General features: G+C 40.0%; 1 protein-coding gene across 4 annotated transcripts in view; it reads right to left on the reverse strand.

Annotated features, from left to right (window-relative positions):
• The window catches only part of soga1 (suppressor of glucose, autophagy associated 1), a 102,168-nt gene that overhangs the window by 47,110 nt on the left and 36,256 nt on the right, over positions 1-18,802 (reverse strand). For all 4 annotated transcript variants that reach the window (XM_043710554.1, XM_043710553.1, XM_043710555.1 and 1 more), the window contains exons 4-5: positions 5,231-5,293; positions 2,626-3,915 (exon numbers count right to left, since the gene is read on the reverse strand). In XM_043710554.1, coding sequence (XP_043566489.1) covers positions 2,626-3,915; positions 5,231-5,293 — 1,353 coding nt within the window. The remainder of the gene's footprint in view (positions 1-2,625; positions 3,916-5,230; positions 5,294-18,802) is intronic.

The raw sequence follows: 18,802 nt of genomic DNA on the forward strand, positions 1-18,802 counted from the left end.
TTCCCCCACCTCATCCCAGCTCCAAACTTGCAGCTCAGCACTGTCCCCATGACTTGTCCTACCTGCCTATCTTCTTTTCCACCTATCCACTCCACCCTCCTCTCTGACCTATCACCTTCATCCCCACTCCCATTCACCAATTGTACTCTATGCTACTTTCTCCCCACCCCCATCCTCCTCTCATTTATCTCTCCACCCTGTAGGCACTCGGCCTCTACTCCTGATGAAGGGCTTTTCCCCAAAACGTCAATTTTCCTGCTCCTTGGATGCTGCCTGAACTGCTGTGCTTTTCCAACACTACTCTAGTCTAGAATCCAATTTAATAATACCCTTCCTATAACAGGACAACCAGAACTGCACACATTACTCCAGAAGAGGCCTCACCAACATCCTATACAATCTCAATATAACGCTCCAACTCCCATATACAAAGATCTGAGCAATGAAGACAAACGTAATAATTATCTTCTTAACCACTCTGTCCACCAATGATGCAAATTTCAAAGAATTATGTACCTGAGCCCCTAGGTCGCTCTATTCAACAACACTATGTAGGAGAAAGTGAGGACTGCAAATGCTGGAGAGTCATTGTTGAAAAATGTGGCGCTGGAAAAGCACAGCCAACATTTGGACCCTGCCATTAATCGTACAAGTCCTATCCTAGTTTGTTTTACCAAAATGCAATGCCTCGCATTTATGTAAATTAAACTCCATCTACTACTTCTCAGCCCATTGACCCAACTGATCAAGACCCCTTTCTTCACCGTCACTATATCACCAGTTTTGATTTCATCTGCAAACTTGCTAATCTTGCCTCCTACATTTTCATTCAAATCATTTATATAAATGACAAACAAACCCAGTACTGATCCCTATGGACTACAACGTTAGTGGAATCATACTCATATGCTACCTCAGGTTTCCTTGTCTGTCTTGCCAAGCAGCAGTGAAATTGTGTTCTTGAAATCATTTTTAAAACTCTTTGTGGGGAATTAGTTGGTTTGTTAGAGAGATGGTTAAGGTATGGTACTGAATGACCTTGTGCAGGTTTAATTCCCATACCAACTGGAGATTTCATGGACCTGCCTCTCATTTTGTCCAAACTCACTGCCGTACGGTATGTTTCAATTTGATTTTCACCAATTGTCTCTTGCTCTGTCTCTATGGAAACAGATGTCTATGGTCCTTTTCAATCCATGGCTAATTACCATTTTTAAAACACACAATGTATGCAGCTCCTGCTTATTGTTTGATATTGGGCCCTTCAGTCAAATAAAAATTGAGAACTACTGTCTCATATTGCAATGGTGATAAATGCTAACATTTTAAAAATATCTCATTGGATTTAAAGCATTCTGCATGCCCTTAGCTTGTGGAAGACACCATATAAATGTTTTTTCCTCCTTTCATTCAATTTTGATGGAGAACATTTTAAATTGTTGCCTAGTCCATGACTGCACTGGTTGGTCAATAGTAAGTGTAGATGGTGCTCTGGATAAACCCATTCCACTATACTGGCCAGAGTGGACGAGTTAGAGCAAGGGGCCGAAATTAGTTTACCCAGATCCTCTTTTTCAGTTATAGGTCATTAATACGCCTTTTGCTGTAAGGATTTTGCTGGGCGAAGCCTGATAATTCTCATTCTAGCCTAATTATAGTGGATAAATGAAAAAATGCAATTTATTTGCACAATGTGTATCTCTGGCTATCTGGAAAATACATTGTAATATTCAGATGTGACCTTTATGAGCTTATAAAGATAAGTGCTGATTGGAATTCAAATCCTAATCCCGTATCAAGTATTATGTAATGGTCGGAGTTCCAACTCCTTATTTTCAGGTTGGTAGGGATCCTTGGGGATGCAATTTAAGAACATACAAACTTAAACACAGGATACGTTAAGAATGCAATATATGTGATGCACTTTAGGGAATTCAGACTCTGATACATTGAAACAGGTGATCACTTTGCAAGCCTCTAGCCCTGTTACAGCGCATTCCCTAGTGGGAGTGCATATTAGGTATTTGAGTACAGAGGATGACATACCCAAATTCCGAATCTGCACTCCCTGTTGTGTGGAGCTCTGCAGCACGAGCACAAACCTGTAAATGTTTCTAAGCTGATTCTAATTTAAGAAACTTATAGTGAACTTTATAGCAAAAGGCTTCAGAGCACTGAAATTCATCCATTTGATTTAAAGCTAGTGATAACTCGAATAAGTGACAATCCAAATATTTCCAATTCTTTAAATAATTAAGAATAACTATGGACCTCATTATATTGCCAACTACAATTATTTATCTGTCCAAACTTCAACAACAATTGGCTTTATTGAGATGGAGGACCAAAATAAGCACAATGGCTTAATTTTTTCCATTCATTCATACACATGCATCATTTTCTTGTACCATGCACACTTCATTGGTACAAAGCTCCATGCTGATTTAAGGTGTTGGTTGCATGCAATGAGTTGTTAGCTCTTCTGTTGTTAATGTTAGAGAAACTTAATTGAGGGTTCACTTTAGAAACTTTTAATACTATTGTTATTTCAACTGTGTAGCATGACAAACCAGGAAGTTATCACGGGAACAAGAAGGAAAGGTGCAAGGAGAAAGATTCTCTTACCTTTAAATCTGCTGCAAAGTCTTTTCCAACAGAATCCATGGGCAAGTCCTGAGACATTGTTGTCATTGTGGATAGAAAGCTTGCTGACTCTGTTAGATGGGGTAAAGGGGACAAACTTCTGCTTTCTTCTCTGATAGTTTCGCCCAGACAATCAATTTTCTCAGTAACTGATGCCAACTCAGTCTTTAAGCCAAGTAGCCTTGAATTAATGCTGCTCATTAGTTTAGGATCATTGGCATTAGCAGCTTCATCATTACTTTCACTGAAGGATTGATTTGGCAAATCAATAGTTGAACAAAGCTTGACACCAGAATTTAAGCCACTTGTGTCTGAAATTAAGAGATCAATGACTTCGCGAACAAGTTCAGCTTGATCTTTAATGCTAAACAGAATTTCCAGGTCTTTCCTTCCAAAGAATTTTGCAGCAACATCATCATGATCAGCAATTCTGCTGCTTCCACTACCAGAGGTTCTCTCTTGGGTTTCCCTTGAATCATTTTCTCCTCCAACTGGTACTTCTCTCCTTGGCTGGGGTGAAGACATCTCTGCAGAGTCACTAATGTCAGCATCAAGCTCTCGGGAACATTTTTGGCAGTGGTAGGATGCCAAGTCATAACGCTGAAGGTTTGAAACGAGCACACGATTCTCATATTCCAGCTTCTTGACTTTCCCATTGAGGTCATTGATTTGGAGTCTTGCTGTCATTAGCTCTTCTTGGGAAGGTTCGGTCAACGAGGGACAACTATCTGACCATGACGACTCCTGATTGGACTCAGATTTATATCTATTCAGTTCATTCATGAGGTGCTTATTTTGGTCCTCCATCTCAATTAAGGATCGCCTCAGAAGCTCTGCCTCCTCTTCCACAAACTGAAGGTGACGCCTGAGCTCCCCAACATTCTCCCCAAACTCACCGTAGCTTGTGCTGGTAATTCCCAGTCTGATATCCTGGTTTGAGGAGTCTTTTTCACCGTGACCCTTTAGATCATCCATTTCGGCTTTCAGTCCACGGTTTTCGACCTCCAGCTCAACTGTTCTTCTGCTCAAAATGTTGGCTTCTTCTTCAACCAGCTTTAGGTGCAATTTTAGCTCAGCTTCTCTGACATGAGGCGATTCTCCAATGTCACCAATAGACACCGCATTGTCCAAATCACCATAGAGAGAGCTGTACTTCACCAGCTCCTCTCGCATGTTTTCATTCTCTTTTACTAACTTGGTCAGCTTTTTGCACATCACAGCGGCTTCTTCTTTGGCAAAATGGAGCTGACATTTCAGATCAGCACTATCCTCCTATATTTAATCAAGAAAAATGATCAACACTGCACATATTTGCAAGGCAAACTCATTCAGATTATCTTGACTCACGACTATTTAAATTGCAAGTCAAGCTTAAGGGCAAATGAAAGTAGGATCATGCTATGTTGAGCAATGTTACAACATGAAAAGTACGATGGCCACCTTGGTTTTGTAATTTCCTGCTGTTGACATTAGATGCAAGCAAGTACTTTCTAGTCAATTGTCATGGAGGAGGGTATGAATTAGAGGGCAAGATATTCCCTTGATACTATAAACACTTGGCTTGGAAGATATTGAACAAGTACTGGTTGATTTCTAGGATAAACAGATTTGGGAAAAGAAGGAACATAGCAGAGAGAACGTTACCCTCGTGAATGAAACACAAAAGAGCGTTACGCAAAATCTGAGCTGCAGTATTCTTAAAAAGATATTTAAAAATTGTGTAATCATGTTTGCAAGGAACATTAAGCTATAATCCAAGGATCATGGACTTGTTTTAACCTGCTGAATCTATCAGGGAAGGCTGCAAACTTTGCCAGGGAGTTCCCTATTGCCTAATATCTCAAATAATGCCTGTAATTCTAAAGCGAAAAATGATATCTCTTAAATTTAGCAGTAAAATTTTTTTACAACAGAACTCTGGCATTCTTCTGTACCTTCCTACACTAACCATTATCTTGTTCTAGGATGGACCAATGAATCATATCTCTGTCAATGTTGCCATTGAAGGAGATGATTGTGGTGTAGACTGTTGTCAAAGGGCTGCAATTGCATTTTTAAGAAATCTTCCCAAGCAACTTGCTTGCCCAAGGAGAGCCCATTTGAAACAGCCTAACTGATTGTCAACATGTTTTGAACTGTAGCAACAGTTGTGAAACTACCAAAGACCTTTAATGTGGTATTCTTAAGAACATTTCTTAAGAATATGAACACAAATGACACATCAAATCAAGTCTGCACATTTTAGCTTAAAACTCTTGTTTTAAGAAGAGTTTAAAGTTCACGAAAAATCAGCATGTTACAGAATAAAATGTCTCAGATTGCCTTTCTAATTACACTCCTATTACACTGTTTGCTTGAGCAGTTTTCTCTGCTGTTTTACTCCCATCTTAATTTAAAACAGATAAACTTACTACCTCCTTTAATGCACTTGTACATGTCCAAAAACAAAACCAAGGAAACTCAAACCACATCCTATCAGTCGGGCAGTTAAACATTTTCACATTTATACAGCTGCAAGCCTTATATTTAAAATAATTTATAACAAATCATTGATATTGCCACCACTGAAAGAAAATTGTTTTGGTACCTGCAGCATGGGCTTCTTTTCTGGTTTTGTAGCAATGCGGCTACCTCTTTTCTTCAGGGAGCTCTGAAAGAAAAAGGGGGAGGTGTTATTTTTATTAGAATTCTAACCATTGCATAGGGTGCATTTCATGATACATAAACTATTTCAAAAACACAGAACCAGTGGCCCATATTAGCTACTCAGAACACATTCTCGAAAATAGCTGGCAACCACATGCTGAGTAGTTAATTGAGTCACGCACCCTATTCCCTTCTTTCATTAAATCCCAACTTTTTAATATGTTGTGCACGCAATTATCTCTAATAAACAAAGCTGCTTAGTTAGAGAAGTGCAGTCAGTTGTAAACTGGTACTGCTATTGAATGTAGAGAAGATGAAAAGGGTCAAGGATCAAGAACTTGGTTTTTAATGCACTCACTCATTCCCGAAAGACAAAAAAAATCTTAGGTTTAAGATGCTGTAATTTATTTGATTCTCTCAATTACTCCTAGTGCAAGGACCCCAGGCAAATAAGCATGGGACTCCATAGTTTGGATTAACGCTGGGTCAATTCCTCTCCACCTAACTCTGCGCAAACTACAATTGTCCACCCGCATCCCCAAACTGACCTGAATTTCCAGCTCCCGGTATAATCCATACAAGAAAATGTCAAGCTCCTTCTTGAACACAGAACTTCAGAAAGTAATTATTAACAATAATGTGAGTCTACCTGAACCTAAAGCATGTATTGTACCCAAAAGACAGTGTAGCTATTACAAAAAAAATGAAATAGTATTTCATACTAATAGTATGCTCCAGCCTACATTTTTCAGCACGTGGATTATCATTTCACCTATTGTGGATTTTACTGACTTGAAATACAAGGAATGCTTCCAACAAGCAAATCTTTTCTTTAATTCATTTTAAATACATTGCAGTTTTTGATTAGTTGAACAGTACTGTAACAAATAGCTTTCGGTCCAGTACTAGACCATAACCATCAATCCTACCTTTTTGATTAATGAATCAAAGTACTGAGAAGAATGCTCTTATCAGATGTCAGAGGCAAATCATTTTCATTGTTGCTCGAAAAAGTTCCATATTTGGAGAAGTATATATTGCTATAATCTGGTTCAATACTACAAATGTACTTATTGCACAGAATCTAATGGCTCCCAAGAGGTAAAACTTCATTTGGCTCGACTGTTAATCCAGAAACCCAGGTAATGTTCTGGGGTCCTGAGTTCGAATCCTGCCATGGCACATGGTGGAATTTGAATTCAACAAAAGAAATCTGGAATTAAGAGGTCTAATGATGACCATGAGTCCGTTACAAATGGTTGGAAAAACCTATGTGGCTCATGAATGTCCTTTAAGTAAGGAAACTGGACTATGTGACTCGAGACCTTCTGAGCAATTTGGGATGGGAAATAAATGCTGGTTGAGCCAGCGACACCCTCATTCTGTGAACGAATAAAGTAAAAGTGAATGCCTTTCTCACCATGATGGGACCAGCTGCTTTTGAAATGATGGCTCACCAAGGTTGCCAAAAGAACCCTAGTACTAAGACAGTGTATTCTGGTATCACTAAGAACAAGTTTGCAATGAAAGAAAGCAGCTGCTCAGCGAAACTGTTGTAGATTGTTGTTCAAATTAAAGAAACTCTCTTGTCACTGTGTGTATGGCAAGAGCTTCAAAATCAGAGTTTGAAAGAGGAACAATAAAAGAAACAATAAAATGCATGTGACATTTTTGCACAAAGACCATAAGCTGCCATGGAAACAGACCTGCTTTAAGGCCATTGGCACGGAAATGGCAGCAAGAGATATTTGCAAAGGAGTCATTTTCCAAAGCCAGCAGGGGAGGTTCACTGGATTTCAGCAAGGTCCAGGCTACAGCAGCCAGGTTCATGGTCTCTCAGTCAGAAACTTAGATGTTACCACTGCTGTGGTCACCATGTAAATTTTCCATTTCCAGGCAAAGTGAGAAGGCAGTCATATCTGGGCAGTAACCCTGCCCCCGATCACAGTCAGGTGCCAAGGCACAAAAGTGCCTCAAATTGAGTTTATAATAGATTTAAAGCTAGTTCAAGAGTCTCCAACTCCTCACTATTGCTTATAATAGTTATGAAAACAGACTTTGATGCTATCAAGCTGGAAAATTGATTTGTGCTCAGTGTGCAAAATGAAAACAACATATGGAAGATGAGAATAATAGGACTAATGATAAAATTCCAGTGTCCACATTCAAAAAGATCCTCAGATTCATAACTTACTGACATTGTGATATCTCTCATTTATGTCTGCTTTCTCAGGTGATTACTAAGTCACATTTAGTTATGCTTAACTGGGACACGATTGACTAGTCATTCCAATAACTGTATTCTTGTGTTCGGAGAAGTTACTGTCAGATCAGAATATATGTTTGATTCTATTATTTGCCATCGGTAGTACTGCAAGAGGATAAAATATCCCAATTGGCAAGGAAATTAGCAAGGAAATTAACAATGTCGTTAAACTGGACTGAGTCACTGACAGTAATGATTAGTAAGAATGTATCTGAAATCATCAAAACATGAAAAGAGAACAAAGTGATCTTTGAACATTGAGAACAAATTGATAAAATTAGCCATCAATATGAAGTTAAATATTATAAAATCAGCAGATCATGCAAATGTGGACATTCATTTAAGATTCTGGATATAGACAGATTTGTTTCTATCATTTGAGCCGCTTGTGAATGACTTTACATACAAAAATAATATGCATAAAATTTGCGAAGAAACTTGGAACCATGCAGGCTCGCTACAGAGCTCAATGATGACATGAAACATTGGTTTAAAGAGTATGATGAAAAATTGCAAGAGGATTTCACACATAGAAGTGAACTGAATATTGATCGTGGCTCTCTTGTGAGGTTTAGAGAGTGCCAAGGTTTAGAGAGTGCGAGAGCAAGTTCATTAAATGCACACAGGGATAGTCTGGTTGGAAGCAATAAGCAACTTTTGCTACCTAAAGTTAGAGATGTTGCAAAGTTGGTTTAAAGTTGTACGTCTTAGAATGTGAACTAATCATTATGTGGTCAGACACAAGAAAACTGAGAAAACAAGTACATATCAATTTCTTTAAAGTGGAAAGGAAAGTTTCAGTCAATACCTATAGTACGTTGGTACATATTGGGACTATTTCCAGCTTTACAAGTGACAACATTTTTGAGGTTTTGAGAGGTTAGTTTGTAACTTAATGGGTTGCCAATGGTGTTATCTGTCAGATAGTGTTCCAGAGTTCATGTCAGTAGACTTTAAAATTCTTCAAAGAAAGAATGAATCAAATCAAACTCAATCTAATAACACTGTATCATCCAATATCAATTTTTAAAAAATAAGAATCATAGAATCCATTTAGTGGAGAAGAAAGCCAATCAGCCCATCGAGTCAGCACTGACCCTCCAAAGAGCATCCCACCAAGAGCCGGCCCCCTACCATATCCTGAAACCCCACATTCACCATGGCTAATCCACTAGTCCATACATCCCTGAACACTATAGACAATTTCAGTATGGCCAATCCACCTAATCTGCACATCTTTGGACTGTGGGAGGAACTCCAAGCACCCAAAAGAAACCCACGCAGACATGGAAAAATATGCAAACTCCACACAGGCAGTCGCCGTGGGTGGAATTGAATCCAGATCTCTGGTGCTGTGAGGCAGCAGTGCTAACCACTGAGCCACCTGGTTGCCCATTGCACAAAGTGTTTAGACTGTGAAAGGGTCTTTGCAGAATTACTTGCTAGGTGACAAGTTAGGCAGTAAATTCCATGTTTCTCCTTGACATAAGCTAAACACTTTTCTGTTCTCTCACAAAATAACACCAATATTACGACTAGTTGCTCACCTACAAATTAGTGTTCAAACATGCTCCTTGTCCAAGGTTTAGTTTGCTTAAACATGACATCAATAGTGAAGCAAGAGAAAAGCAGAAGTGAGGATGAGCCATGATACATGAGGCATCCACTCCTGGTCAGAAGGTCATAGTGAAAAAGCAGCACAGACTGGAGACGGACTGTCAGTGTAATTTAGATCATTTGCCTGAATCAGCAAATCTGTCAAAGAGAAGGCTTGATAAACCTTCTGTAGTCCACAAATTCTTCCTACAGTGAAAGTCAGGAGGTAACTGAAAGTCAAAAAAAAAATGAAATATAAACAGAAATTGCTGGAAAAGCAGGTCTGGCAGCATCTGTGAAGAGAAATCAGAGTTAATGCTTTGGGTCAGGTGACCCTTCCTCAGAGCAGGACCTGAAACATTAACTCTGATTTCTCTTCACAGATGTTGCCAAACCTGCTGAGCTATCCCAGCGACTTCTGATTTTGTTTCTGATTTACAGCATCCACAGTTCTTTCGGTTTTTAAAAATAAAATGAAAACTAGCTATTATTACACTAGATTCCACTAGTACAGCAAAATGAATCAGGATCTTTGATTAAGACAAATGTTACAGCCCTAGTCATCAAGTGTAGCTGGTTGTGAAGGTTAAAGCTCGGCTTTGACACAGCCAGATGTTGAGAAAGCAGAGTCAAGCAAATGGAAAAGAGACAAGATATAATCCAAAGGAGAAATGAACCAGATAGGTTCATTGTAAGTATGCAGGAACGATGAATAAGTACGTTTCTATTTTACATTACCATTTTTCAAATGATATTTTTGCTAAAAAATACCAGCAATAATGAAATATAATTTTAACAAGAAATTATTCTGGAAGTATGGTGGTGATTACAGTAATAACAAATACATACCTAACTTGTTAAAATTTTCAGGTTGTAGGATATTGGCTCAGTCATACTGAATATTATGAAATTATACACATTAAAATGCAAATTGAAACATGTACAAATTATTGTAGGTACAGAGGAAATGCAGTGAATTGCTGTCTCTGGTGAGGATGGTATAAATACAGTTAATTTGATCATGACTGCATATAAAAAACTTTCAAGGAGCCTTACTCAATGCAAACACAGCAAACTGCAAAAATAAATGATCAATATTTATCTGTTTTACTTTTAAGTTTAACTGACAACTGAAAGAGCAAACAAGTTGGCATTACAAAAGCCAGTAAAATCACCACACAAAGAAAATCATCAGGAGAATCTGGAAGAATTCACAATAAGTACAATATAGATACATTTTGCCATATCTCTCTCATCTCCCTGGTTACATGGCACCATTTTGAGATGTTAGCCTGGCTCAAGTCCCAGTACATTACACGGCTTTCCCTACGCATTCTTATGTGATGATGTTTAAAACAGTGCAGGCAATAATTTAAAATGTGACTCTGTGTGCTGGGTCTCTGTTTAATATTGAGATACACACATAAGAGCTCATCACACAGCAGCGAACAAACAAGTTGGATTAAGGTGTCTAATTTAGCAAACAAAAAAAATTATATCTTATATCATTTTACTATAAACTTCCAAAAATATCTTTAAATGGTTTACAGCCCAAAATTTTTAAATGATTTTTAAGCATGAATACCTTGAAAGAATAAAACTCTTTGACTTAATTTGAAAATGTTACAGAAGTACCCTTACAATTTTAGATATCCTGAATGCTTGTGTCAAAGTTCCAAATGAAAGATTTTCAATTAAATTAAAAAGTTGCAGGAATCCTACTGACCGCCATCCCCTAGGATTAGCATCAAATTACTTAGGGAGTCTCCTGTAAAGTGCATAGATATCCAAGGGGTTGTTGCAAGCAATTTGGGTGAACTGATTGCATTAAGATGTCTCCATTCACTGTGACAGCACCTGCTGACACAACAAGAAAAGATTCCCACTACACCACAGAGTTGGGATCTGGATGGTAAGCCAGGAAAAAGGTGAGATGAAGGGTAAAGAGAAAAATATGGGACGGGGTATTGTAAAAAAGAGAGAGAATAGGCATTAGGGAAGTGACAGGGGCTGAAAGACACAGTGAGAATGGGAATGGGAGCCTGGAAGGAAGGAAGGAAGGATATTGACACTTGATTCCTGGCACAATCCAATTTTTGGACTGTACAAAGACAAGATCAGAAGTAGATGTTTGTTTCAAGGAAGCTGGTGTGGGGACTGGAGGAGGCACGCAAAGAAGTGGCAGATAAACATATGCAGGACGGAATAGAATATAGAAAAATACAGCGCAGTACAGGCCCTTTGGCCCTCGATGTTGTGCCGATCCAAGCCCACCTAACCTACACTAGCCTATTATCCTCCATATGCCTATCCTCCATATGCCCATAAAGAGGGAGAGTCCACCACTGCTACTGGCAGGGCATTCCATGAACTCACGACTCGCTGAGTAAGAATCTACCCCTAACATCTGTCTTATACCTACCACCCCTTAATTTAAAGCTATGCCCCCTCGTAATAGCTGACTCCATACGTGGAAAAAGGTTCTCATGGTCAACCCTATCTAAACCCTATTCTCAAAACATCACTGATGTGGCATATAATACCAAATTAAGCATAGTTGTGATGACAAAAATGATGACATAGTGAATGAAATCAGTAATCTAGTTACAGATGTTTGCACCATGAATTGCTTAGCTGTAGTCTTCCCTGTATGTGTCACTGTCTGAAATTAACAATGTAACATACACCATCATTCCAAGTTTCATTTATTTCTGTGGTCTCCAGTGGAGGAGAGTTTTATCGAGCTAATTAAGGGAGAATACACTGATGCACAATAAACAATTAGAAGTGTCACTTATGGATGGAAATTTAATATAAGGCAATACATGTGCTTTACATTAACCGTCTGTTTCTTACAGAAAGACAAATCAGCTTTATTCTGAACACAATCAAATTTCAATCAATAAAATACCGCAAGTTACCAGACCCTAGAGAAACAGCTATGGAAGATTGCCGCACAAACATCAGTACTGATGCAGAGATCAGCTGTGTATCCTAATAAGGAGGATGCTAAGACTTTGCTGCAACAGATGCCCTATTAGTTTAACAACAATACCCAGAGCTAAATAAGAAAATGGCACAGTATCAGTTTTCAGCTGTAAGATGCAGTAAGCTTGTACAATATCTTTGGGTTAACAGCAGCAGTGAAAAACATTCTAGGCCAATTCAGATTACGGTGAGAAGAGGCCCAAAAACGTAAAATTTTAAATTTTTTTAAAAAACTTCCCTTCAGGGCCTCAGGGAACAGATCTGCTTCTACCTTCCCTCTAGTAAAGCATAGGCCTTCCTTGCTTCAATGTCCCTATCTAGTGTGATTACCATCTACACAACCTGCACACCGGAGATGTTCCCTGCCTTTACCTAGTCTCAGAGGGTGCTCTCTGGGCAATGGAACTTTCCACCACTTTCTGATGCCTTCTTGCCTGGAATGTGCCAACACAATTTAAACCGAAGGGTCAAAAACCTTAGGCCTCAGTTCGAGCGAATCAGGTGAGTGTCCAACTCATGTTGAGCTCGGTGAGATATTCCTTTATCATATAGTTTTGAGCAGCCAAAGTAAGCAGTAAAACTCAAGTTTTTTCATCTTTTTATTGCCAAAAAAAAGCTTGGGAACTGTAAATAATTCTGCCTTAAAGCAGCATTTGTCTTCCACTTCACAGAAACAGCATTCATAATATAGAGAAATGAAAAGTCACACGTCTTAAAGATAGTAAATAAAAGTATTTTGTGATGCTGCACATAATTTGCAGCGAATTCTTGGGTGGTGTGATAACATGATGTAGTGTTATGCTGCTATTAATTACAGAATGCTACAGTTCATCAAATAGCCATTTGGATCATCCAGTCTGCACTGGATCTCTGATTGAATTCTACATTAAGTTTCATTAAGCCTATGGAGATCAAAGCTCTAGCTTCAACACCTAACATTACCACGGACACTACAGATGGAGATACTTGTCCCTGTTGAGCAAATGTGCAATCGAACATCAAACAGGACTGCACTCATATAAACACAAAAGAAACTAGGTCAAATATAAAACAATTTCTAGATTGTTGTGTGCACAGGATAACGGTGTATCACTCAAAAGGAGCTGTCAAACCTGTCCTCTCAGTCTGAAGTTAGTACATACATCCCCTTTAAGGCAGGTGGATACTAGACCATCAGCAAGATATTTTGTGCTACAGCCTGGAGACACACAAGAAAATGTTTTATATATCATGTATTGTTTCCGACAGTTTCCTTCTATAACTAACAATTTGATTGAAATGTATACAGCTCAGCTGCTTTTAGCAATACCATATTTTTGAGAAAATTATCCTGTTTCACTGATACCTGGTAATGTTTCAGGCATGATGGGTCGGTTAGCTGGGTTTGCTAGATGGCTGGTTTGCAGTGCAGAACGATGGCAATGCTGTGGGTTCAGTTCCTCCACGGCCCGAGGATGCCGCGAAGGATGCTCCTTCTCAATCTGTCCCCTGATCTGAGGCATGATCCTTCAGGTTAAACCACCACCAATTATCTCTCTCTTAATCAGTGGGCAACTCTATGGTCTGCGGCAACTAGGAGAAGGTGAGGACTGCAGGTGCTGGAATGTCAGCGTCGAAAAGTGTGCTGGGAAAAGCACAGCAAGTCAGGCAGCATCCGAGGAGTAGAGTCAATGTTTTTGGCATAAGGCTTCCATCAGGAATGTGGAGGGGGAGGGAGTGGATAGATGTAAAGGGGGTTGTGGGAGGAATGGCAATAGGTGGATGCAGGTGATTGTGATAAGTTAGTGGGGAGGGTGCTGCAGATAGGTGGGAAGGAAGATGGACAGGTAGGACAGTTCAAAGGGGGTGGTGCAGAGTTGGAGGGTTGGATCTGGCTTGAGGTGGGGGGGGGGGGGGTGGTGGGGGAAGGAGAGGAGATTTGAAAACTAGTGAAGTCAATGTTGATGCCATGTAGTTGAAGGATCCCAAAGCAGAAGATGAGGCATTCTTCCTTCAGTTGGAAGGTGGGTTTGGTTTGACACAGCACGGAGGATATTCAGGATTTGCATGTCCTTGGGGAAGTGGGAGGAGGAGTTAAAGTTATCGGCCACAGGGAGGTGGCATTGTTTGGTGCATGTTTCCCAGACATGTTTCCTGAAACACTCTGCAAGTTGGCACTCGGTCTCCCTGATGTAGAGGAGACCACATCAAGAATGATACATGCAGTGAATGAGGAGAGTGGATGCGCAGGAAAGTCTCAGCCGGATTTCAAATGATCCTCTGGGGCCATGGACAGAGGTGAGGGGGAGGTGTGGGCACAGGCTTCGCACCTTGTAAGGTGGCAGGGGAAGGTGCCGGGTGTGGATGATGGGTTGATGGGGAACGTGGGCCTAATGAGGGAGTTGCAGAGGGAATGGTCTCTGCAGAACATAGGTAGGGTTGGGGAGCAAAATGTATGTTTGTTGATGGGGTCAGACTGTCGGTGGCAAAAATGGCGGAAGATAATGTGCTGTATCTGGAGATTCTTGGGGTGGAATGAGGGGATTTGGGGGCTTCTATCCTTGTTGCAGTTGGGGGGTGTGTGGAGTTTGAGGACGGAGGTACAGCAAGTTGGAGAGATGTGATGTAGGGCATTGTTGATCACATGGGAGGGGAAATTGCAGTCCTTGAAACGGGAGGACATCTGGGATGTCCTGGGGTGGAATTGCTCCTGCTGGGGGCAGATGTTACAGAGGCGGAGGAATTGGGAGTAAGGGACAGCATTTTTACAGAAGGGTCGGTAGAAGGTGGTGTAATCAAGGTAGCTGTGGGAATCAATGGGTTTGAAATAGATGTCCCTGTTCAGTTGGTAGCTGGATATGGAGATGGAGAGGTCCTATGGTCTGGCAAGACTATGGCAAGCACTGGGGAATATGAATTCAGATAACTCATAGCTGCATGTAATATATTCAGGGCAAGATTTAAACTTAGGCATAACAAAAGTATCAGTCAAGAACAAAATTTTTCTTTCCCCAACATACTTATTCTAGAGTTATAGAATCACGGAGTTATCTAGCATGGAAACAGCATACACGTTGCCAACAAGGTATCCTTTATGAACCTAGTCCCATTTGTGAGCATTTGGCCCATATCTCTCTAAACTCTTCCTATTCATGTACCCATTTAGATGCTTTTTAAATGCTGTAATTGTACCAGCCTTCACCACTTCCTCTGGCAGCTCATCCCGTACGCGCAACACTCCGTGAGAAAAAGTTACCCCTCAGGTTCCTTTTAAATTTTTTCCCTCACACCTTAAACCCATGCCCTCTAGTTTTGGAACTCACTACTCTGAGGAAAAGACCTTGGCTATTCACCCTACATATGCCCCTCATGATTGTATAAACTTCTATAACGTCACCTCCCAGCCTCCGATTCTCCAGGGAAAATAGCCCCATCCTATTCAGCCTCTCCCTATAGCTGAAATCCTTTATAACTGGCAACATCCTTTAAATCTTTCTAATCCCAGTCAAGATTAACAACATCCTTCCTATAGCAGGGGGCCCAGAATTGAATGTGGTATTCCAAAAGTGGTCTAACCAATGTCCTGTAGAGCCGCAACATGACCTCCCAATTCCTATACTCAATGCACTGACCAATAAAGGCAAGGGTACCAAACACCTTCTTCACTATCCTATCTACTTGTGATCCACTTTCAAGGAGCTATGAACTTGCACCCCAAGGTCTCCTTGTTTAGCAACACTCCCCAGGACCTTACCGTTATGCCCTGCCCAGATCTGCCTTTCCCAAATGCAACACCCCACATTTATCTCAATTAAACTCCATCTGCCACTTACGGCCCATTGGTCCATCTTAGGGTTACAGAGATGTTCAGCACGGAAACACACCATTCGGTTCAACTCATCCATGCCAACCAGATATCCCAACCTAATCTAGACCCATTTGCCGGCACTTGGCCCATATCCCTCTAAACCCTTCCTATTCATATACCCATCCAGGTGCCTTTTAAATGTTGCAATTGCACCAGCCTCCACCACTTCCACCACCATGAGCAGCTGATCTAGATTCCATTGTACTCTGAGGTAATCTTCTTGACTGTCCATTATACCTCCAATTTTGGAGTCCTCTGCAAACTTACCAACCATATATCTATGTTTACATTCAAATCATATAAATAAATGACAAACAGCAGTGGACCCAGCACAGATCCTTGTGGCACACCACTGGCCACAGACCTCCAGGCTGAAAAACAACCCTCCACCAGCACCCTCTGTCTCCTACCTTCAAGCCAGTTCTGTATCCAAATGGCTAGTTCTCCCTGTATTCCATGTCATCTAACCTTGCTAACCGGTCTACCATGTGGAACCATGTTGAATGCCTTATCGAAGTCCATATAGATCATGTCCACCACTCTGCCTTCATCAAGTGTCTTAGGATATTTGAGGAACTGGTTGAAATAGACTTAATCGTGTAAGATAGACAGATTACCATGTGCAGATTGTCACACATCTAGGGTAGTTAGCTGATCTTATTATTTCCAGTAAGCTTGTTTGTCAAGTCCTGTTTCATCTCTGGAATCATACACTGCTCCAAGCTTAGTAATTTTGTTCCTCTCCCTGACTCGCTTCACGTTCTCCAGCCTGAAAAGTGAGCTTAAGACCTTTTATCAATACTTCTTCATGACAACGTTTATGTATTATTACTCCATGGATTTTGGGCATTCACTCCCATTTGTTGTCCATTCCCATTAAAGTAGTTAAGAGTCAATCACATTCCTTTGGGTTTCCAGTCACATGTAAGCCAGCCTGGGTAAGGATACTTACTCCAAAGGGCACTAATGAACCAGATTGTTCTTTTGTTTTAAAACAACAATTAATAATGTTTACATGGTCACCATTAGGCTATTTTTTTAAATCCTGGAATTCTACTGAATTCAAATTTCACCATTTTCCAGGTTTGAATTCAAACCCATTTCCAAATAACATTAGCCGGGTTTCTGAATTACTTGTGACATTGCCACCACTATCCCTCTGCCTTCCCAACCAGCAGGAGGGATACAATGGCCCAGTGAGGGTCCCTGGCTTCAGATGAATTGCTCATTTAGTCAACCAACACTGGGGCTGTTTCAAGGAGCACAGTCAGCTGTGCTTATAAAAAAAACTGTTTAAAATGAGACTGTGCCAAGCCCCACTGTTATCATTGCAGTAGGAATAAAAATATGTCTGAAAAGAAAACGTCATTCAAAAAAGATGTAAGTAAGATAAAGTACGTGAAAGCAATCAGAGAACAACTCTGCACAGGATTAGTTAACATTATCCAAAATTGCTCTGAATTGAGCCAGGAAGTGGTGTTAATCAGGCATGTTTTGTTAAAATACTGAACTGAGCCAAAATGGGTGTTGGACTGGAAAGTTCAAGGAAGCTCCATTGATTTGCAACCTGTATATTAAACACAAACGATTTCCTTTAAACTGAACAGCCATTTCCTGTCAGAAAAACAATTTGGTGTTGCAAACAACTTCATGATTGTTGTTGAGGTGACAGTTTGTAAAATATTTGTTTAGAAAGTACAGAACGTTATAAAACATCCCTTTATTCTATTTTTCTTCTTTTCTGCTTGGATGACAATATTGTCTATTCCACAATTTTAAACCATGCTGAATGGAGAAAATAATTCCATGAATAGATTGTGATAAGGTCAAACTAGAATTTTTCAAAATGCTAAATATACTGAGGAGGTACAAATTAGTGATAATAGTTGACAGTACCTCATGTGGTTGCTGGACAATTTTCCTTTCACTACATTAAATGAGGACATCACTCCAAAGGTTTTCCGTGGCTGAACTGCTCAATTAAAATCTTGCATACATGAGGAACAAACGAATGAAAGGGTAAGAGTGTAGAGTCGAGAAAAAGTCATTTTAATCAGGGGAGTATAACCAATGTTTATAAAGTCTGAATCTGTGCTGCCTGGCTATTAAATTCGAGTGGCAGATGCTATTGCCCAGGCAACAAACCCCAGCCCAACCCACTCACAGTGCTCATTAACTGCCTCCCCTATATCATGACCAAAACTGGATAAAATATACTTCAGCCTTGATAAGGTGTCTGAATTTCTCTTCGTGATTCTTTTTTGTTAAAGAAGTGTGACTGACATTTTGACTCCATTGTAAACAAGGTATTTTCTGTTGGCTGTGTAGGTTCTGTCTACATTTTTAAAAAATGCTTGACACTTTTTCTCAAAAATTTGCAGGAATAAATTTATAAATAAATTATACAATATATATGCCAAGAAAATAATTTTAGTGTATTAGAAATAAATATACTTTAAAAATAATTGAATACATAGATTAATCCGGAAAAGCTTATGGTAATAGAGTGCCACACAATGCTGCAGCACTAATGAAAGGTACCAGAGTGACAGGATACAGAGTTTTAATTTCTGCTAACCCTACTCACAGCCTCTTGCTCTTCTATGTCACCTTCCTGGCTGCATTGCTAGAAGAATCCCCGACAGGCATTGAAACATTGCTGTCAAATGGAAAGGGTTGGGGGAAGCAGGCAAGATGCTGTTTTCCTGGACTGTGCTCATGAATCTACTGACAGGTGGCCAAAAGCAACGCTGGTAATGGGTGGAGAGTTGGCTACCTGCCTTGCACACTTGGCCACAGGGATGTACATGGCTAAG

This window comes from Chiloscyllium plagiosum, chromosome 20 (assembly GCF_004010195.1).
Source record: "Chiloscyllium plagiosum isolate BGI_BamShark_2017 chromosome 20, ASM401019v2, whole genome shotgun sequence".
NCBI lineage: Eukaryota > Metazoa > Chordata > Chondrichthyes > Orectolobiformes > Hemiscylliidae > Chiloscyllium > Chiloscyllium plagiosum.